Below are 22,730 nucleotides of genomic sequence, written 5' to 3'. Positions count from 1 at the left end.
TCTTATCATGTACCATTTGGAGCTGAAAGCCGTCATCTCAGCACTCAGGGAGGTGGTGGGTTTCCTGTCAAACCCTTTCCATGTGAATGACTTCTCTCTTCGTGGTATGGTGGATCCACATTGAAGCTGGCTAGCAGTGGCACAATATGTTGTCTAAGATAAACCACTGTTGATTCCACAGAGTCAGAACATCGTTCATAGTGTAATCTAGAAGAGAAATTAGAAGTTGGGGAGCTAGAATGTGACCTGCCAGTATGCCTCTGTTGCTAAGAGATACCCCAAATGTGTAGGTAGTCATGACCTTGCTCAGAATGAGAAGTTAAGAGGTTTTAGTCTCTAAATTTTGAACTTTATAGCTTTAACATTTTAGGACAAATCTGCCTTGCTTTCTAGGAGTCTGCTTCTTTGAATGACTCTATAGCCTTCTTGGTCTTTTTTAGGTTAAGAAATATGTATTTGGTTACCTGACAGATAACGGTCCTGTAGCTCTTCTGTTGAACTTACGCTGAATAAATTTTGTTGTTGTTGTTTTTTAAGCACATCAGCCAATGGTAAAATATTTAAGAACATTAAATACATGTCACCAAAGTGTGAAAGTAGGCAAGAGGATGGAAGGACATTTGTTTTAGACCTTGTGGATCCTGTAAATGCCCAGAAATCCAAACGTGGGAATCTAGAGACTTCACATATTTCAGTTTTAATAAATACGATGAGTTAGGTCTGCATGCCCTCCTGAGAGATCTACAGAGTACTCATTCACACACAACCTTTTACCTGTTTTAAAGCTAAGATTTCTAACAAGACTACTGAAATTGAATTAGCAAAGATATTATACTTGATATTAGACTGATAAATACTGTTGGCTAGGGTAGAGGGCTGGTATTTTAGGCTTTTAAAATAATTATCCAAAAATAGTATTAAGAATACAAGAAATGACAAGATGATAACAGTGAGTCTAAAACCCAATTAAAAGGCGTTTTAATAACAGTATCAGTGGGCACTGTGGTCAAGCATGGTGGTGCATGTCTTTAACCCCAGAACTCAGGAAGGAGAGGCAGGCAGATTTCTGTGAGGTCTATGTCAATCTCGCCTAAATGATTAGTTCCAGGACAGCTAGGGCTACAAAGTGAGACACTGTCTTGGAGGGAGGAAAAATAAAGAATGCTGTGACAGGTTCAAATATAGGTGCTGGGCACAGAAAGCTCTCGATACTTTTCTGCAGATTTTGGCATGGCGGCCACCCAGTGGCTCATTAAGGGATCTGTTGGTTTTTTTTTTACACACCCCTTGGTGAATTTCAGCTCTTCCTGGAGATGTGTCCCAAGGGAGCCCCTTCTCCCTGGCCCTTCTTCACTCTTCCTGTCAGTGAGCCTTCAGCTTTGGCTTTGATCACTAACGGAGAAAAAGTCCCAGAGCAGCAGCTGTGCAGCATCCTGGAGAGCAGCAAGTGCAGATTGCAGGAGAGAGGGACGGCCCAGACACGGGACGCTTGAGGGAGGGATGACCCTGACTACCTGCTGCAGAGTCCCCACCTGGCCTAGTGCGCTTGTGGGATCCTCTCACAGTTATAGTACGGGAGAAAGCATAGAAAATGAAGCAAATTTTAAAGTATAGGCTTGCATTAGTTTTAGCAGAAGAAGCACAAAACATTGAAAAGAAAACCAACAAAAGTTATTTTATGAAATACCAGATATCAGTGTGCACCAGTTTTGTCTACTGTGTTGTTGGTTAGGTTGCTATCAGCTGACAAGGAGAAGGCTCTTGGTGTAGCTCAGTGCATGGTTGTTTGGCCCCATTGTTTTGGGCCTTGTGGTGAGGTAACACATCATGATGGGATTACACTCACCTCATGGCCAGAAATAAAAACAATAATGGAAGAGGAGGAAGTTGGAGCCTGGTGTCACAGCTCTCTCTGAGGGCAAACCCACCAATAACCTCCCCTCTCCTCCAGCCTCCCTCTCTCAAGAACTCTACCACCTCTTTAGTTCTTGTCTCTTTGGGGAGACCGCGAAGACGTGAGCGTCACTGTCTGTTTTGGTGCTGGTACCATCCAAGGCTGTGCTGGTAGTGATGTCGGGGAGTAGGCAAGGCATTAAGACTAAGTGTGGTATCATCTCTCACAGCGGGGAGACCTAAGGTGGAGAGAGAGTTCACAAAAGGAGGCATGTATCCAAGTCACCATCACTTCTTCCTTTGCACGCCTACCGATCCCTTTTCTCACCCAGCCTGCCTCTGCATGTATGTCTTCTTCCTCTGGGCGCTCAGTGGGTTTCCTAGGGTTGCTCACAAGAGCATGGATAAGGGCTTGATTGCAGGAGCCTTACCAGTGGCCACGTCTCACCTTCCGATTTTAATAGCAAACAACTAAGAGGTAGCTATGTGTCAGGAACGTATTACATCAGTGAGTCTGAGAGTCTGCTTAGGGAAAAGAATAATTGTAGAGCTATATTAGGAATAAACACTTCATGGTGCAGAAGATTAACAATGCTTTCTTGCGATGCTTTTGCATTTGGAGATAATTGGTTTCTGTGTGAAATGTAAGCTCTGTGGTGATTGGGTCTTTTGTTCGTTCACTGAAAAACCCCCCAGAGCTTAGAATATGTCATAGCGCTTAGTTCCCACTTGTCAGGATGTGTTGAAAGAATGAATTGAAGACTTAAGTGAATGCTGGGGAAGGTAGAAAGGGAACAGGAGTCTCCTGAAAGGCAAAAGACATGGAGCCGGGGTTTCTCCTGCCAAACACTTCCTAAGGTGACAGCAGGCGCCATTTGCCTTATGTCATCTGTGCCAATCAACATGGAGAGCGTATTTGGTATTAGCGTGATTGCAGTCAGCATGCTAGGAAGTCCCCTATGTTGTGCCAGCTGAATGACTGGAGCTAGCTCACCCTTGTTTTCATAAAGACCTTTGCCCTTCTGACTGTGTGATTTCCTTTATTAGCAATATCTAGGCTTCTCATGTTTTCTTTGTTCTTCGGAGAACCCCCGGCCCTCACTTCAGTGTCCTGATTCTATGTATCTCTTGAGCATCCATTCTTGCTCTCTTTATCACAGTTCTGCCTCCCCATGTGGTGGTTCCGTGATCCCCCACACAGTCAGGCATCATCAGAGTCCGTCTCCTCAGCCCCAGTTATCTGTGGACATCTCTGAGCACATTTCTGTCCTTGTTCTGCCCAGGGCCGTCAAATTCTGTTGGCTGTGGCCTGCTTCCCATGTCCTTGTCTTGCTGTTCCTTTTGTGCATTCTTTCTTTCCCTGTTTTCCATCTCAGGCTCGTGTTTTTTGTCCACTTCAGAAATCCTAAATACTGATGTGTTTTGCCAGCACCTCTTCCTGGCTGTTCTTTGTAGACAGCACACAAGCTCCCCAGGGAATTCCATCCATGCAGTGCATTCCCTAAAGCTGTCCTGAGTTATTATGTCCAAGGCCTAGTTTCTTGGGGGAAAACTCTCAGATTCTGTGTGACCCCTGGAGTACTGGTTCATAGGTTAATTTGAAATTTCAGTAAAGGTATATATTAATACATGGTGGGTAGCAGATAATATAACTCAGGATCGACTACTTGCCTGCCATGAATGAGGTCCAGGGTTCAAGCTCTGGCATTTTCAAACAAAATAGCACCAATATGATGAATTTGATATTCTTAGATTAAACATCGTGTTTAAAGCAGTATGCTATCTTTATCAGTTAATTTATTGCTGAATGCTAGTTGGAATGATTAAAATCTGTCACAGGCAAAAGAGTAGAGTTATTATCAGCCTCCTGAAGAATTTATATGTATGATGAGTGTGTGAGTGTGTGTGTGTGTGTGTGTGTGTGTGTGTGTGTGAGAGAGAGAGAGAGAGAGAGAGAGAGAGAGAGAGAGAGAGAGAGAGAGAGATTTGTGTATGTACATGCCCCAACCTTGGTTCCTTTCCTTTATCAAAGTCTCCTGGACTCTCGGTTCCTTGCATAAGAACTAATTAGATCTCTGTAAACTAGGAGTCCTGTTGTCAATAGCAAGCTTGCATGTGCTGATTTTTAAGTGGTGCCGTGCAGTTAAGCATATTTCTAAATTTTGAATCCTAAAAAGCATTTTGGATAATTCAATTTAAATATAAGATTTGTTGCCAAGTATCTCTTTAAAATATAGGTGTGGTCCCTATTTTAGAATTACATTATTCTGTAAGGAGAACTTAGGGTTATACTAAAACTAATAACTAGGGACCAGCAGTGTGCTTCAGTGGATAGAGGTGCCTTGCACACACAGCCTGGGAAAGCTAAGCTCAATGCCCAGATCCTGGAGAGAAAACATTTAAGAGTCCTAGCTGGGAAGAAGAGAGTTAAGTCATCTGCATGCACAGTGCCAGAAGGCTGCCTACTGTAGGAATGCCAACTAGAATTGCCTAATGAGTCAAGAATTATAAATGCTTAAAATTCAGGAAAACACACATATGACCTATTATTTATTGTTGTAGTTGAATGTTCTGGTGACATGGGACTTGTTATCAAAGATACCCTTTGTACTCACTTGGCTTTTCAGACATCAGATCTGCTTTCCCAAAGAGATGGGCTCCTGTGTAATGCTTGTACCGTACAAGTTTCCAGGGACCTATGTACATAGACATCCCCCTGCCCTAGAAACTGAGGAGCTCTGGCTAGGAGAGAGCTAATTAGTTAGAATATTACTCCGGGATGAAGATGTGTAGTCTGTCATGTGACATGAGTCAGGTCAAGAGGAGGAAGTGACCTTTGGCTTCGATTTCCTTCCTGGTGAGTGACCTTAAGGACCATTTCATGTAACTTATGGTGCTTTACGCTTAGGTCACGGAGCTCTTAGAGTAGGCTAACAGGAATGTTGTTGGAAGGTCCGCCTCGCTCACACTTTTCTTAGATGCTGCTAGCTATTCGTAGTTTCCCTCAACATTTTTCCAAAACCACAACATTTTGGAATAAAAAAAACAACTCAAATCCTAAGGACAACTTTCTTGGAATGTGAGTTTTAACTACTGTTATCATTTTAAAGGAAAGTCAGAAATCATACTATTTGAAGGGGTACCCCCTTTAGTTGTAAGTCTTAATTATATAGTGTCCTCCTTTCTAAATGTTTACCATAAAACGAGAAATTTCAAATCTTCAAACTCCCTGCCTGTGTCTTCCTACTTTGAGAAACGATTTAAGGACATTTAAAGGCTTGGTGTCTGCTTACCCAGAATGCTCTTCAAATTATCTGCTCCCTGGAGAGGTAAACCAAAGTTAGTCTTTTCGTGTGACTTCCATTTGTTGACCTGGAAGACTGGGGTAATGAAATGGACTTTGGCACTGTTCCGCTGCTTTCTGGTTGAGTACCCAGCCTGGAAAGGAAGGCGTGGCTGACCATGTCCAAAGGGGAGCACGGATGGAGTGGGCCGCATGCGCGCACCTTCACGTGATGCCTCGCTTCTGCTGATGCTGATGAGAGTTCTAAACTGCCGCATCCATCAGTGTGTCGCAGCTGGTTATGATGCATATTTAAATGATTTTGCATATTCAAATCATTTTGCATCCAAACAACTGTATTCATTCTCTGCCTGGTGAGTAAAAACTGAGTGACACTTGAGCTCCCTCTGAAAGGAACAGACATTTTCATTATCAAATTCAGTCAAGCGGAAAGCGGCAAAAGGAGCAGGAGTCTATTTCTGTCTTTGATTGAACTTGTGGTGATAAAAGATTATTAGGTTGAAGAAGGGCCTCATTTCGTGTTGCTAGGTGACACAACATTTCAGCCCACTAGGAAATAGTCTTTCTTAGTCAGGTGTTGAGTTCAAAGCCAACCAGAAGTCTCAAATGATCCATATCCCTTTAACTCATTACAGATAATTATCCATATCCCTTTATTTCACTATAGATACCTCTGGGGCCTTTGAAGAGAGCGAAGTTCTAGTTATATATTAATATTCTATATCCTCTTTATTCTTAAAAGTCATTATTTATCACTTGATAAAGCTTCCCTTCTGGCTTTATGTTCTATTAGCAGAGATTCCCCATCCTGCTTAGATTATAATTGCATCAGCAGGTGTAGACATATAACTCACTTATCATCATAAAACACCGCATTAGGGAAGTGGATCGGAATCCTCCATGGGGATTTGCTGCTAAAGCATAGTTAGGGATCTACCTTTTGAAGCCTTAATATAATTATTTCTTGCCCAGCCTTCCTTTGTAGAAGTCCAGAAATTCAATTATTTGAGCTCTGATGATAAACTCCAGAGAATTGATTTACAATAATGAACCTAAGCCTTGTTTACAAATCTGAGTGGCATTTCAAAGACCAGACTGTCACAGTAGCAAAAAGAGGTTTCCATTTATCTGGGGGTGTATCCCCTTTGAAAGGATAAAGGGTAATTTCTAAAAGATATTTTTCTAAAGAACTTGATACACCATGATAGCCTGCTGTATTTTTAATCCTATTAGTGACTGTGTTGCACGTCCTTAGGTATGTTGCTGGTGTGACAGCGAGTCCTGATTCTCTTTTCTGCACTTCAGCGGGGCTCTAAAAGCTGTCTGCAGTGTTCCGGTGCCCAGTTAAATGCTGTGTCAGCTTCAAGTGGTGTGGCCTCATTTCTTCGTAGTTCTTTTGTTAAGTACTGTGACTTTCTTTCTTTCATTTCTGTAAGATATTGATCCAATGAGAAATGGGTCATTGTTCTTTGTGTACAGTCATGAGATTTGAAAAGTTGGTTGGACAACCAGGTTCTAAAGTACGTTTCAGAAGAGCAATGACCTCCATGTAGACGGGCGGGTCTAGCAGTGACTAGAACTGCCCAGTGAAAGGTCAGCCTTGGAAGAGTAAGTAGGGAAGGTTGTTGAATCCTTAAGAATGGCCAATATACCTGAGTGACAATGGAAGAGAAACACAGAACAGAAGACAGCCTTTCGGTAATTAGAACTATTAAAAGATGGGGAAGTGGGAGAGAAAGAAAAAGCCTAAGGTAGAAAATAGAAAACCAGCGCTCGCTGCACAGAGGAGGCAGGTGGAGAAGACAGAAAATAAGGAAGACAATGGTGGGGTAGTAGTCAGGGATTTGTTGTTGACCTTGAAAGAACCGCTGTTGATTGCAGCCTGCAGGCTCTGGGCCAGGTGGAAAGGGATGGGAAGAGTGAGGCAGGGACTGCAGAGTGGTGGGCCAGAGCCCAGCAGCAGCTCCCTGCTCCAAGTGCCTCTTTCAGTCTTGATTATAGCCTGCCTCACACAGGGGTTTCCGAATATGGCATATGGAAGAGCATGCTGTGCGCACTTACTTCCTGGTGTGCTTTAAGGATTTGCTAATGACTCGTGGTTGTCTTGCCTCCCTGTACCTCAGTCTGGTTGGCCTTCTGTGAGTCATTACATGGTTTTTGTTGTTGTTTTTGTTTTTTCTTTTTAAAGAACCACATATAACTCTAATTAACTACATCTTTAAAAAATCTATGTGGTTTTGAAATTTTTTTAATGAGGTAGAGAAAAGGAAAGTGTTGGAGGAAGAAAGCAAACAGGGAAGATGTTTGTGTTTGCAAGAAACAGCATGATTTAGCAGGGTGTCCCTGCAGTGTCTGCTTTGCAGCTCCTAGGAGACGAGACCGAATTTAACCAAGGAGGCTGAGGCCTGAAGGAAGCTGTTATTTGGTTCCCACATCTGAATTAGTCACATATCCATACATACAAAGTATAGCAGCAGAACTGTCGAAAATGCAGTGGGGAAGGAGGGCCGTTTGCTGACAAATACGGCTTAGGTAGTAACAAAAGGAATCCTGGAGGTGGGCCTCTCAGTGCCTAAAATGTACAGTATGCTCACATCCTGAGTAAAACGGAGCAGTGCGTGTATTCTCATCCGCTAGCCCGAGCCTTGGGCTTTTCATGTTCTCTCATAACCTCTGCCTGTCCTCATTTAACTCACTGGACATTGGGAGAAATTCCTAGTCTCTAAAACGTGATGCAAAGTCTGCTGTGCTTACTGCTGGCCACCACACATGGTTACACAGCATGAAGACATAGCTAGTCCAGAGAGCTCTGCAGGTGTAAAGGGACACCATGTGTGGAAGAGTGGAGTGATGGGAAAATACAGCATGCTTTGAGAATTGCCTTTGCAATGATTACACACTGAAAAGCCAATATAGGCTGTACCAGGGTAAATAAAGTATGTTACTAAAGTCAGTTTAATGTCTATACATCCTTACATATGTATGTGTATATTTTACAGAAACTATATATTGCTCTTTTAAATGTGGCTGAGACCACACATGTGGCCTACTTTATATTTCTGTTGGACCAGGATGCATAGACTCTCGATGCGTCACTGCCAGCACTATGCCTCGTTTCCCGTATCCTCTATGGACACAGCTCCAGGGCAGCTTGGCATTCATTGGGGCTCAGGAATATTCACTATTCCCTTAAAATTGCGTCAGATTATGCTAAGTTTCGATTTTTATTCTCATTCCTCTTTGGACTCCTCTGACCAGTAAGCATTTTTATAGTGTCGTTGTCATTATAGATTGAGCATTCTTATCATAAAATCTGAATTACAAATGCTTCATAATTGGAAAGTTCTTAAACGCCCCTGTTTTGTAATAAAAAGAAAATCCTACTCTGTGAAAAATTGTTTCATGCAAAAAATTATGAAAGGTTTTGTGGAAGGGTCAGCATGGTGTCATCTATAAACCCAGATCTTTGGAGGTCGATATAGGAGGGGTAAGCATTCAAGGACAGCTGGGGGCTATATAGCAAGATACTGAAAAAAAGGTAGTATGAAATTACTGGTAGACCATGTGTATAATATATATATATATATGTGAAATATAAATTTATTTTATATTTGAGTCTCATTCACAAGATTATATCGTAAATTTGAATAAATTCCAAAATCCAAAATTGAAACAAAACATTTTTGAGAAGAAAAACAGAGTTTTTATATAGAACTCACCAGATCCCTCTGGTTGTCTACAAATCTAAAAACTTCTTTTTTAAGATCTATTTTATTTTTAATTATGTGGATATGTGCATGTGTGATAGAGATACCCATGGAGTTTAACAGAACGCACCGGATAACCTGGAGCAGAAGTTATAGATGGTTGCGAGCCACTCAGCCTAGGTATTCAGAACCTACACTTGATCCTCTGCAAGAATAATGTGTTCTCTTAACCACCGACTCATAGCTCCAGCCCCTTGAACTTTTGGAATTCAAAAATTTAAAATGAGGTGCTGGCAAGACGGCTCAGTAGGTAAAAACACTTGCTGTGCTAGCCTGAGGACCCTCGGTGGGGAAGACAACCAACGCCTCAAAGCCGCCCTTTGACCTTACACATGCTCCTCAACACACAAAGATTTGATATAGCAGAGGTGCATGCTTCATTTTTAAACAAAAGTTGATATTATTACACCTAACGAAAGACCCATGATTGACAAAATCAAGAATGTGTCTAACGGTTAATGCTGTCCAAATAATAATGATGAAGATGATGAAGATGATGATGATGATGATGATGATGATGATAAAAAGGCTGCAGAAAATACCACACATCAGTAGCTTAAGTTACTCAACTTTCTTGGTAAGGAAACTCGGTACTGGGAAATAATCTTTTGGCTGAAAGTTTGGATCCATCATTGAGCCTCATCAGGCACGGGAGTCCTCATTTTTGAAAGGGAATTGAATTCTGGGACCAATCAACTTAACTTCCTAAGACGAAGTTAAATTTGGACAGCAAAGATTATCTTTTATTGTTCACAATATGGATTTTTTTTAAAATTCTTGGAATCTTTTAAAAGACTCTAAATAGTGCATGCTACATACATACAAATTACTTTGCTAAGAAAACTAGCCAAGTTCTATACGTTAGGTGTCAGAAGAATGTATTGTAGCATCTACTCTTTCCAGCTGTAGTAATTCCATACATGCTTTTTGAAGGTCTATAACATTAATGAGGGTGCAAATGACTTTGAACTTTTTTCATATTTGACTTTTTTTAGTTTTGATGCGATATTATTAACTGAAATTCACTGTGTTTACATTTGACTTGCTCTTGTCCAGTGTTCCTTTTCTGTCCTAGGATCCCATCCAGGAAAGCATTTCTCACTGATATAGCAGATCCCTTAGCACCCTCTTCGCTGTCAGTCTCTCGACAACGTTGATAGTTTGGCCAACTGTAATATGGAGGATGTCATTACTCTGGAAGTTTCTCTTGCCTAGATGGAAGAGCACAGAAATAAAGAATCTTATACATCATAAAAGAGCACATGTTACTTCCTGGTACATCACTTCTGATGTAGCCACTTGGCTGAGATAGTGAATCCGGATTCACCCACAGGATTGTCCCGTTCCCCCTTTGAGGAGAGTGCCCTATTAAAGAAAGTCATTACACACAGCCTGTGATTATGATTGAGAACTGGCACTACTTTTCCTCCAATAGACTTTATATGTGTAAATTATCTGCAGTTCTTCTGCATAGGAGATTGTTTTTTCCCGTTGTTTTATCAGTTAGGCTTATGAATGTACCTATTATGTGTTGATATGTAATTCTGTCCTACAGTGTGTGTATGTATGTGTATCTCACATATAAGTCTTATATTATGTATGTATGCTCAAATCCTTCCAAATTTAGCTGATGGGAGTTGGCTCCCGTACTCATTTGATATACTCTACCTTTAAAAGCTTTGTGATTATGACAAGATGCTGCTTATGTTTTTGCCCAGCTCTTAGAATCAACCATTTCCTCAGAGTCCTATTTCTTTTTATAAGAGAATAATATAAAAATCCAGTATCTAGCTTTTATGTACTCATTGCTATGGACATGTCTGCTTCAGTCTCAGTAGAGTAAAGAAATCCACTCGGCCCTCTTCGTGCTTGTATTATGTACTCTTGTAGATATTTCTGGAGCTCTCTGTATTTCTGTTAGCTGCCGTAGGAGCTCACTCTGATGATCCAAATCTACTCTGCTACCAAGTGGGCCATGTTCTACCCCCTGCTCTTGTCTGTAAACTCTCATCCTGCTGTGAGATTCTGGCTTCCATCTTCCTTTGTCTCCGTCACTCACTTCAGAAGGCTCTGATAACAGTATCAGGATTGCTTACCTATGTGGACCATTTTAAAAACCACAAAACTCTTAGCCAATTTTGTATGTTAAATTTTTTAAATGTCTTTTTTATTATTTCGAAACCAGTATTGTTAATAGAGAGGTACAGTTATTCTCCTTCTTTTGAACACTCATCCCACCGTTTATTTATGTGTTCACAGGTGAGTGTATGTTTGCATGTGGTGTGCTTGTGAGGCTCAACTCTATCCACTTGACTAGGTTTGAAAGATGTAAATGAAACTTTCAGTGTTCACTTCTTTTGTGTTTAGCCTATCTTGAACCCTCCGCTTAGTTTGTGCCATCTGCAAGGAGTTCTCTAAAGAAACCCATCTGCCAGCTATTATTGTCATAGTTGCAGTGACATGTTGCTTGACAGCATTGCAGAGCTGTGTAATTTACTCACGTGTTCTTCTTGAGAACCCAGAAGTGACCCCCAGTATGAAACAAAACTCCGACACGTGCAAAGTGGGTGGAGAAGCATTTTGACCACTTGTGAACGTGTCCTAGCCATCCAAATGCCTCCCAGAACATTTGTTTCCCAGCCTGTTGTCAGCATGCAAATGTTATAGGCTGTCGGTACATCTAAAGTGGTAAAACAGCAAAAGTTTTCCAAGTAAATATGAGTAAACATCTCTTGGGTCTGTAGTTATCGTTTTGATATACACACACACACATATGTAGTAGCGTAAGGTAAAGAGTACCTGAGTCTGGGTTGGTTCTTTGTTTATTTGGAGGACAAATGAACAACATCCGGTGCTCCTCATCATTTTCAGCGTGAAGCATCTTCTAGTTTCCCCATCAGGATTAGACTTTGTTTCTACCAGATTCTGTAAATTTGACCTTCAATCTCCCATGGCCATACCCTGAGACATGGTTACTTCTCACATAGATAACTGCAACAACCCCAGCCTGGTCCTCTGCTTCCCAACCTTGACCTTTGAAACAAATAGTCGTGAAAACCATCCCAGGCTTCTTCCTGTGTTTCTCAAGAGTGCCGATCAGTTCTGTACTTGAAAGCCTTGTGGTCTGCCCTCACCCACCCGTGATCTCTCGCGATATATTCCTCTCTGAGAATTCTCCCCCTCTTGCTTTTGTCTGAGTCCCAACAGCATGCATTTGCTATAGTCTTCCGTACCCCTTGCTCTGTGGCTGGAATGTTTTCTGTCTGACTTACGATGTTTTCTTTTTTCTTCTCTCACTTTCTCCAACCTATGCTCGTGTCCTGTTTATTCTCACAACCTGGTAACATTCTACATCTTGTCCCAAAGATTAGTCTGTATTCTCAGAGAAGTGTGAAGAACTTGCCGTGATGAGCTAAGTCTGGAGTGCACTGAAGCATCTTGGGTGGGGAGAGGTGTTTGAAGATACCTGGACTTCTCATTAGGACCACTGTGAGACTTGGGGTTCCTTGCTCTTGTCTGGGACTCTGATTCTGTTGCCTGGTACTGCTATTTATCATAGCATAAGTGATATTCAAGTGTGCAGCAGCATCTGTGAGGCTGCTGCAGGATAGTGGTAATATGATAAATGTGAGTTCCCTTGCCCACAGTTGGTGCATGAGTCTCAGTAAGCGGTAAGGAGCCTGTTGCTGTTTTTATCACAACAGCTACTACTAATACGAGAGGCATGGTTAGGCCATGGTTACTGGGGGAAGGGCACTAGTAATTCATGAAGCATCTTTGCTCTGGATAGTCGGTTGAATGCTTCAGGAAAATTAGATCATTGCTTTCTCCCAGCTCTGCTGTTTCCCGCACGTGTGACCTGGTTGGTTGCAGGTTTTCTCTTGCCTCCTTTTCCCAGAAAACTAAAAATGTGACTGTTGTAGCTGCCTCATTTGCAAGGCTCTGAAGCCAGTGGGAGAAGCTGCGCTTGACATCCTGAGGGATGTTCCGGAATGTCACTCAGACTTACTGAGACTCTCGCCTCACCTCGCTGGTGAGATGGGCTCATACACATGAGAGAGGGGCTTTCTTGTTTTCAGTTACCCTACCGCCAGTCCCCCAACTCCACCCCCTTTAAGATAATCTCCAGCCTTTGAGAGAAGGACAGAGGCTACATGTCTTGCAGAAATCCATTGACTTTCAGACCTTCTTGGGTTTTTTTCATTCCTGTGATTCTGGCCCCTTAGCCTACTCTTCAGAATTCATACAAGTTTGTTTGCATGCAGGCATGTTTGTCTGTGTGTCCGTGCACATGTACATATGTAGAGATCAGGGGACAACCTTGGCTGTCATTTCTCAGATGCTCGCCACCTTTCCTTCTGGAATAGGGCTTCTCATGGTTGGAGTTCTCTAAGCAGGCTAGGTTTGCTGGCCAGCAAGCCCCAAGGGTCTCTATGCCCCTCCCCCAGCACTGAGATTACAACTACATGCTACAATACCCAGCTCTTTTTTCAAAATGGATCCTGGAGGTCAAACTCATAAACTCGTACTTGAAAGCCAAACACTCTACCAACTGAGGTATCATTCCAGTCAAAATTTTTTGTTTTGTTTTTTTTTTTCTAGTCTGAGATCTTTGTGCCCCAGAGAATCGATTTATGACAGCTTTCCCTCTGAAATCAGTTTCTTCAAAAAATCATTCTGACCCTCAAAAATGGCCTCAGTTTTAAGAACTTTTACTCTGTCGTCTCACACGGTTTCTCCTCTTGTTTTTCCCTGTGGAGTGAGCTGGTGGGGTCTTCCCAGGTTTCCGGTAATGGCTGATTGTATTCGTGGTGCTGTCTCATTCCTGGAATCACGTGTTTTTGTAAAGGCACAGCGTAATAGCTGGACATGCATTCCTGCTTTTGAACCTCACAGGACTGGAGAGTCTGCTTCTCACCCATTTAACATCCCGTCCCACCTTTTCCTTCCTCAAAAAATTGTACATTCTTCTGTGTCAGGGCGCCTTTGTGCTTAGTTGAAATACTTTCAGATTCCCTTACTGCTTAATTTAGCCGGCTAATAGTGAAGAAAAACAAACAAACATGGGCTCTGTTGGTGGGGGTCTGTCTGGAGGAAGGGTCTTTCTCCCTAGTAACGTCTCCCTAGTAACGTCTCCCTAGTAACATCGGGAAGCTTCATGACAGGAAACCTCCGCTCCTTGGCCCATTCAGGAACATGGGCATGAGGTCATAGTTCCATGAATCATCTGTCTCGTGACCACGGAACATGAGAACGTTGTCTAACAGTGGCAGTCCAGAAAGGTTGAACCTCGTGGTGTCATCCAGTCCCTCTCTGTCCAAGCCGCTGTCCAACATGTTCCAGTCAAGGGGGACTGCACGCCCAGCCAGTTTATTTGGCCTCCTAGATAATTTTAGCCTCATTTTTTGTTTTTATTGCCAGATTAGCCATAGTGCAGATCATAATATTTAAGTATTTCACAGACACAGAATAAATCATTTTTTTAAAAAATAAAAGCCAAGGGAAATTAGCCAGATAAACCACTGTGACCAGAGTTTAAATGAGTCAAAACGTCTCTCGGAGAATGAAGAAAAGGGACACCTGAATTTTCAGCTCAGTTCTACGGCCTGTTGGCTCTGTGAATGAGCCACTTGACTGGACTTCTTCCCACCAATCTGCAAAATGAGGTAATTTAGGCTAGACATTTGTTCTCACAGACCACCAAAGAGCCAGCGGGCAGAAGCTGCAGGGTCCCTATTGAATTCGGCATCTTTGCTTACTTGCCAAGACTTCAGCCAAGCAGCCAAGTCCACATTTTATTTACTTACAAAAAAAAAAAAAAACCTCTCTCCACTGAAATTTCCATGTGTGTTTGAAATATGAAATTTTAATTTTTTTCCACATAAAAAGTTTGTGTGGCTACCGATAAACATGGCCAGTGTATACTGAAGAACTTTCCATTTAGAGTAAATGGTGTGTAGCTTCCTAGAAAATACGAGCACAACCTCTCATGTTTCTTCCTTTCTTTTGAGCATTGTACTCCTTCCTATTAAGAAATATTTGCTGTTGAAGGATAAATCCACATAAGCAGGGTTATTATTATATATGGACGACCCAGGTTATGTTTATAGATTAAAAATCAATAGGCTTTAATTTTTCATATAGCTCTAAGTTCACATCAAAACAGATTCTGTCCTAGCATAGATTTCTTTTTAATTAATTCCTAATAAGGTTGCATAAAGACTTCAGTCTTCTCAATTCTTTCTTAAACTCTTAAGTTTTTATGATTTATTTTCGTTTTTAATTATGTGTGTATGTATGTCCCAGTGTGAATACCTACCTGCACATGAATGCAGATAGCCACAGAGGTGAGAGATGTTAGATCACACTGGGGCTGGAATTGCAGCATGGGCCCTAGGACCCGAACTCAACATCATTGTATCCTCTTTGCCACGCCATCTCTCCAGTCTCCCTCAAACTTTGGGAGAGATTTTTCTAATTTCACCTTTTCACCTTTCTGATGAGGAGCATCCTAATATGCTTTTCCAACCCTCAGAGGAAGATAAGAAGTGCTGCCCATGGCTAAATTTCATTTTAATGATAGGGCAAAATGAGCTTTCCCTTTTGCCCTTTGTCCTGATGAGGGCTTCTTAAGTAACTAATATTATTCCTTTGCTAAAGCAATTTCCTTTAGCTATAGGCAATATCTGCAGCTTATAGTCATCTTTGCAATATGAAGTAAAATATTTGCAAATTAAAGATTCTGGTATCCTTTAAAAATAGAAAGAACAGTTGTTGGAATATAATTAATGCAGCGACTGCCCTGTGGACAGGCACTGCATGTTACTGAGGTAAGGATCCTTCAGTGACGAGTTCAGCATTGTAATCTAGCCCTGGACAGGTGCAAACAGATTAGTTTGACTTGGTTGCCTGGCACCAGTGTTTCATTTAGGCCATGATCCAGAGCATCCTGTATTTGTTTTTTGATCCTCTCACAAATGGATTCGATTTTAGTAATCTTAGGCTGACCATCGTTCCAATAATTACTTATGAAACAGAAAAACGTGACTTGTGAACAGCGGTAAATACGACTGACCCATGCTAACTAAGGAGAATGGGCCGGTAGTCACTTCTGGCCTTCTGTAGCCTTGTCTTGAAAGGCCTCAATCATTAGGGGTTCTTCCTCGCATACAGGATTAGTTACTTGACCTTAGATGCCCTGAGTAGTTAATTCACCCTGGGAAGGTGTGCTCATTTAAGAAAAGACTGTCCTTATTTGAATTCTCTTACTCTTCAGAGTTGATTTATTACTGTTGTTATTTGTTTTATTTTTATATCACTCTACATAAATGAGTGCATCGCTGTCTCTTTCCTTATAGTTTGTATCTGTTTAACTCTGGAACTAAAAGGCAACCTCCTGAGGTGCTCATTGCCTTGGGCAGGTTACTTGGCAGAGGTTTCTCACATAGAAAGTGGGTTTATAGGAGATGACATCATAGCTCTGTGGAGTGAGATGCATGACTGATGCAGTTGCCTTTTTTCTTTTTTCTTTTTTCTGGCAGGAAGTTTTGAAGTCCCCTTACCATTCACCCATTCATCCATCCATCCTCCCACCCACCACCCACCTGCCCATCCATCCACCCATCTGCCCATCCATCCATTTTTCCACCCACCCACCCACCCACCCATCCATCCACTCACCCACCCATCAGTCCATCCATCCATCCATCCATTCACCCATCCATCCATCCACCCATCCATCCATCCTCCCACCCACCTGCCCATCCATCCACCCATCTGCCCATCCATCCATCCTTCCACCCACCCACCCATCCATCCACTCACCCACCCACCCATCCATCCATCCATCCATCCATCCACTCAACCATCCATCCATCCATCCATCCATCCATCCATCCATCCATCCATCCATCCATCCATCCAGTATGAGCATGTTTGCCAGAACTGCATCAGGGATAGGGATGTAATAATAGGTGATGCTCAATGTTACTCATCAACTTGACAGAATCTAGAATCACCTGTGAGACTGGCCTCTGAGCATACCTGTGTTTGATTATCTTGAACATGTTAACTGGGCTGGAACAACTCATCCACTGTGGTAGGCACCATTTCCTGGCCAGGATTCTGGACTGCCTAAGTGGAAAGGGGGAGCTGAGAAGCAGGTTGTGTTCATCATCTTTGCTTCCTGATTGTGAATATAAAAGAACAGAAGTTTCAGGCTCCTACTGCCTTTATTTCCCCACCATGATGGGCTGCACCCTTGAACCATGAGCTGGAATAAGCCCTTTCTCCCTTAGGTTGTTTGTCAGAGTATTTTATTACATCAGAAGAACTCAGATAATAAATTAGATACTGTCTATACTTTGGGAAATTTCTCTTCATTCTGCAATGGCATACTTTGCTCGCCTATCTGGATTCATCTTTAATGTTATTTCTACCTGAACACCCAGTTTGGTTCTTTCACTATGATGGCCCAGTGCTTGCTTCATTTTAGTACAGAATTTAACTTCTTCAGCAGACATTCATTATCGATTGTGTGCTAATTTTAATTTTATTCTTAAGTGTGAGGATACCACAGTGAATACAATCAAGAGAAATTAGTTTCTCGGCTTATGTGTTATTTCCCACTGTCTGTCTTTCACCCTCACGAGTACAGGAGTGTATGAGGGACATTATGTAACACTTCTAGATCTGCAGTGCCAGTCAGGTCCAGGAACATTTCACCTGAAATAGAAAGTTCAAAGGAAACAGATTCCAGGATTTAAATGACTTGATTTGTCCCATGTGTTTTATATAAGCACATATTTCATACCCGTGTATGTACACATTGCTTGGGGCTTAACATTTAAAAGTGCTATTGTCTCTAATAGTTGGAAAGCAGTTGAGAGTTTTCAGAATACAGGAATAGATAAATACTGTTGAAATTGAAATTTTCCGTTGTTGTATTTTCCTCCTTGCTGACAGTGAATGTCTGTGATTAGTTATGCACCTTTTATATGAAGGAAGAGACTGAGATTAATTAAAGGAGATGGCACTGGGAATAAGTAGGGGATTTGTAGCCATCAAATTCTTATGCTTATGGACAGCAAGGTCCTGGTGGCAAAGAAGTTGGTTGTTGACTCGCCATTCTAAATGTCTTGAGGTCTGGTTGGGGGCATTTTAGGCACTGAACATGGGGTAAGTCTATGACCTCTGTCTGTCCTTTGTGGCTCTGTGCTGAGATGCACACAGAGTGACACGGAGTGGCTCTTCTCTCTTTCAGTTGGTGAGTTTGTGAGCGACGCTCTTCTGGTTCCCGACAAGTGCAAGTTCCTACACCAGGAGCGGATGGACGTTTGTGAGACCCATCTACACTGGCACACCGTCGCCAAAGAGGTACTCGCCCGTGACTGCCTTCCTATAGAGAGATCTTGGGTGCATACAAACACCTCTTAGGAGCTGTTCAAGGCAGTGAGTTCTCTATAGCAGCCACATTCAAGTGTTTTGAAAATCGAGTTTACTCTCTAGAGTAGTTTTGTTTGTAAGGCCACAAAAAAGGAACTCCAGAGAGCTGCTGTGTCCCTTGTCCCTGCACATAGTTGGCCCCTCTGTCCTCAAACAGTTCTAGTGATCAAAACAAGTGCCAGTTAGTTATGTTTGGGCCACATCTTACAAATGAACATAAAACTGTCATCTTCAGTAGGTATAATTTTAAGATGGACATCGTTTTCCATTTATTTTCTGTTGTTTTGTTGTTTTTCCATGTGGTTTCTATAATTTAGTTAGCTATTTGTGACTTCTGTGGTAGAACAAAGAAGCCGCATGTCCAACACCACATCAAAGTTCACATTTTAAAGTAATATCCTCCAGGTTTGTCTCCACCAAGCTACCTCGCCACCTTCCTCTCCACAGTGGATGACTCTGTGGCAACATGCTTAGCCCATTGCTAACCCCTGCTTTTGGCTAAATCGATGAAAGATTAAAGACAATAGAAAGCAGTGGCACCTTATGGAATTATCACCCTCAAAACTGCACTTCCTTTTAATATAATTATAATGTTTTTTTCCCCTCAGTGGTTGTGTCAGGATGGTGGCGTGAGTGTTCTAGAACTAGGGTCTCAGGAGTTCACCACTAGGGTCAGTTTTGCATCCCTGTTTCTTCCTAGGAAGGCTGGACATTTTATCCCAGATATGGTGGCTCTAGGGGGTGCCACCACTGATCCAGAGGAGTCAGAGACCAGCAGTGTGCTAGCTACCCTACACTTAACAGGGCAGGCTCCAACCCCACAAGCCTTCTTTTCTTTTTCTCTACCAGGGATTGAATCCAATGTCTTGTCCATGCTGAGCTATAATCCCTCTTTGAGCTGTCTCCCAGGCCTTGTTTCTACTTTCTATTTTGTCATACAAAGTAGAGTCTTGCTAAGTGACTCAGTTTGTCCTCTAACTCACCCTATAGTTCAACAAAGCTTTGAACTTGCCATAGCTTTCCAAGTAGCCAGAATTACAGGTCTGTACCACCAGGTCTGGCTCCCCAGAAAATTATTTGGTCCAGGATGTCAAATCTGTTGAGCTTCAAGAATGAAAGAAACAATAAAAAGATTTTACATTATTTTTGCTTTTCATAAAATAGTGTGCTCTGATTCACCATAAAACAAACTTTCTTTGCATAAAAATGATTTTGAAAGTTGAAGAGCCAGCTGAGCTTAAAGCAGACCACTTAATTTGATATCCAGCTTCCCAATTAATAAGCCCCTTTGCATTTTTTCCTGAGTTTTCAAAGGAAAAATGCTTTGTTACTAATAAACAACAGACTGTTGACTCCTGTGAGGTTAAAATACATTTATAATATTTTACACTTTCTGTAAGCATGTTAAATTATTAATCTTTTCTCTGTCACTGGGAGAGAGTTTCTCAGTTTTCTCTTAGCGTAGATTTGTGCAAAATTAACAGATCCCAGAGAATCAAAAAGATACCGAGGAGGAAATCCCTCGGTGTTGTGAGTTCTGATGTCTTCGTGGCTGTGGAGGACACTCGCTTCCCTTGTGGGACTTTGGGAAATGAGCCAAGAAACAGATTATCCAGACTAAGGTGGAGCTGAGTGGAAGCAATCTGCATCTGGGGTGGAGGTGGGAATGGGTAGGAGATGGAGAAGACACCTTCAGCTCCGGAGAAGTCATCCTAGCCCAAGGCCCTGCTGTGTTCCTATGTCAGCCTTCTGGATCAGTTCTCTTCAACCTTTATTTTGTAAACATCAAAATCATTTTAAAAGATTCTTAGGTATATTTATTTTATGTACATGAGTGTTTTATATGCATCAGGTATGTGCCTGGTGCCCAGAGGCCACAGAGTCAGTAGAGGCTATTAGATCTCTTGTGCCTGGAGGTAAGGATGGTTGGGAACCATCGTATGGGTTCTGGGGATCGAACAGGGCTCCACTGCAAGAGCAACAAGCCTAACCACTAAGCCACCTCTTCAGCCCAAATATCAAGAATGACAATATAAAGATAGAGCACCAAGCAGCGCATGCTGAAGACCGGGTTGGAAATGACTTCAGACAGCAGGTCGCCCTTGCCTTGTGAAACCGGTTCTGAATATGTCTGACATGATTGTCCCGGCTGGGGCTGTGGTGTGCACATCTCTGGACCCTCACTGTCTCCTCCTCCCCTTTGTTAGACGTGCAGCGAGAAGAGCACCAACTTGCATGACTATGGCATGCTGCTGCCCTGCGGCATCGACAAGTTCCGAGGCGTGGAGTTTGTGTGCTGCCCGTTGGCCGAGGAAAGCGACAACGTCGACTCCGCTGACGCAGAAGAAGACGACTCTGACGTCTGGTGGGGTGGAGCAGACACTGACTACACAGATGGCGGGTAAGGTGGCTTTTGTCTGGCTGACAGAGAGGCTGAACCAGCTCCTGTTACAGTCTTTGGATACTGTGAATGATCTTTCTGTTTCATGCTGAAAAGATCCCTTCTCACATCTGCTGTATTTGCATCTAACCCTGAAGTGATGCAGTGATTATTGCACCATATTTGATGTTAGTGTTATTGATGAGTTATCATGAAGTAATTTAACTGCTATATATTACTGTCAAGAGTACTGATCAAACCCCACTAACAGCCACTTGCTGGGAGTTCTACCAGGAAGTTCGTAGGTAGGATATCAGAGCTATGATTTTTGGGCTCTCAGTTGGAAATACTTTTAAGCACTCCTCCAGGGCTTTTGTCAGTCATGTATATGTGATGTTTCTAACATTTTACTAATATGAAAGAACTCACATACACCAAGAACCCTGTCTTTTCTATTAGTAAGATGAGGCTTCATTTATTGCCAGTTGCCCGAGCTTGTCAGGACTTTTATGTCTGTTACAGTCCCTTGTGTTCTTTCTTTTCACTTACCTCCATCCATCTATCTATTTCTGAGACAGGGTAGCAACGACATTGAGAGCTGTGTAACTCTGACTGGCCTAGACTTGCTATGTAGAATAAGTTGGCCTAGAACTCACAGAGATCTGCCTCCTGAGAGTTGAAATGAAAGGCTTTCACTACTACACCTGGCACTGAAAAAATTACATTTGATTTATATTTTCATAGAGCCAAGGAAACTGAAAATAGATTTTTAAGATACTTCTTAGTGATAAGAGTTCAAACATTACGTATAAGTGTTGAACAAATTCTAATTGGTATTACTAATAAAAACCCAGAGTCAGATACAGAGATTAACGCTAAAGATCAGAGAAGCAGAGTGGCCAGCCACTAGAGAGTTCTTTTTACTGTACTAATGCTCAGACCAAAGGGGAGATCCTGTTTACAGACTGCATCTCCCAACTACATCTGTCTTTACCTCAGACTGCACTGAGCTTCTATCTCCTTCTGCCTTATTTTCCTCTCTCTGCCCAGCCATATCACTCTGTCTCCACCTCCCTACTGCCGGGATTAAAGGCGTATGATCCCAAGTGCTGGCATCACCTTTGTGTGAACTCTGTTTCTCTTTTAGACACAGTCATCTTGTATAGCCCAGGGTGACCTTGAACTAACAGAGACCCATCTACTTCCATACCCCTAATCCTGGGATTAAAGGTGTGTGCCACCACTCCCCTGCCTCCTTAACTCTGCACTCTGATCTTCAGCCAAGCTTTATTTGTTAAAACGTAAACAAAATATCACTATGTATAAGCTTTCTGTTTCCTAGGCAAGAAGTCTTAGGGAAGCAGAATTTGCTTCTAAGATATTTTGCCATTGAGAGTTAGGGGTTCTCCATGATAGATGCTCCCTCCCCCCCCCCCCCCCCCCGTGCCTCTGTTCCATGTGTCACAGTGGAACGGGCATGGGTTCACCTTAGTTATCTCTTTTTCTAGAAATGAGGTGGCCTAGTTCTCATTCGTGAGCCCATTCCTGTCCTTTGTGAGCCACATCTAGATTTGAAAGTTTCAGAGGCTTTGGGAACAAATCCTGTCCCTAGGTCTCTGGCCACAGAGTACCAATACAGTCAGCATTCAAAAAGGAAACTGACTGTGGACTGAGAAAACATGTAGCGTGGCATTGAAACCTGGAAACTTCCATCACTGGGGTTAAAAGGTCTAAGATACTAGATATGTATTTGTAAAAATGTTGATGATCTGGTATTGATGTCACAGGGCTCGCTCTCTCTCTCTCTCTCTCTCTCTCTCCCTCCCTCCCTCCCTCTCTCGCTCCCTCCCTCCCTCCCTCCCTCCCTCTCTCTCTCTCTCTCTCCCCCCCCCCCATGTTTGTGTGTGTGTGTTTGTATAAGTACAGTCTAGAGGTCAATATT

The 22,730-nt window shown here is 42.4% G+C and overlaps 1 protein-coding gene across 6 annotated transcripts in view; it reads left to right on the top strand.

The window, feature by feature from the left end:
- Positions 1 to 22,730, top strand: part of App (amyloid beta precursor protein) — a 223,101-nt gene that overhangs the window by 78,116 nt on the left and 122,255 nt on the right. For all 6 annotated transcript variants that reach the window (XM_075959214.1, XM_075959223.1, XM_075959211.1 and 3 more), the window contains exons 4-5: positions 18,227 to 18,339; positions 20,616 to 20,809. In XM_075959214.1, coding sequence (XP_075815329.1) covers positions 18,227 to 18,339; positions 20,616 to 20,809 — 307 coding nt within the window. The remainder of the gene's footprint in view (positions 1 to 18,226; positions 18,340 to 20,615; positions 20,810 to 22,730) is intronic.

Source organism: Microtus pennsylvanicus, chromosome 1 (genome assembly GCF_037038515.1).
Source record: "Microtus pennsylvanicus isolate mMicPen1 chromosome 1, mMicPen1.hap1, whole genome shotgun sequence".
In the NCBI taxonomy this organism is placed as follows: Eukaryota; Metazoa; Chordata; class Mammalia; order Rodentia; family Cricetidae; genus Microtus; species Microtus pennsylvanicus.
The sequence above is the reverse complement of the archived record's forward strand: the minus strand, read 5'-3'. Positions and strand labels throughout refer to the sequence as shown.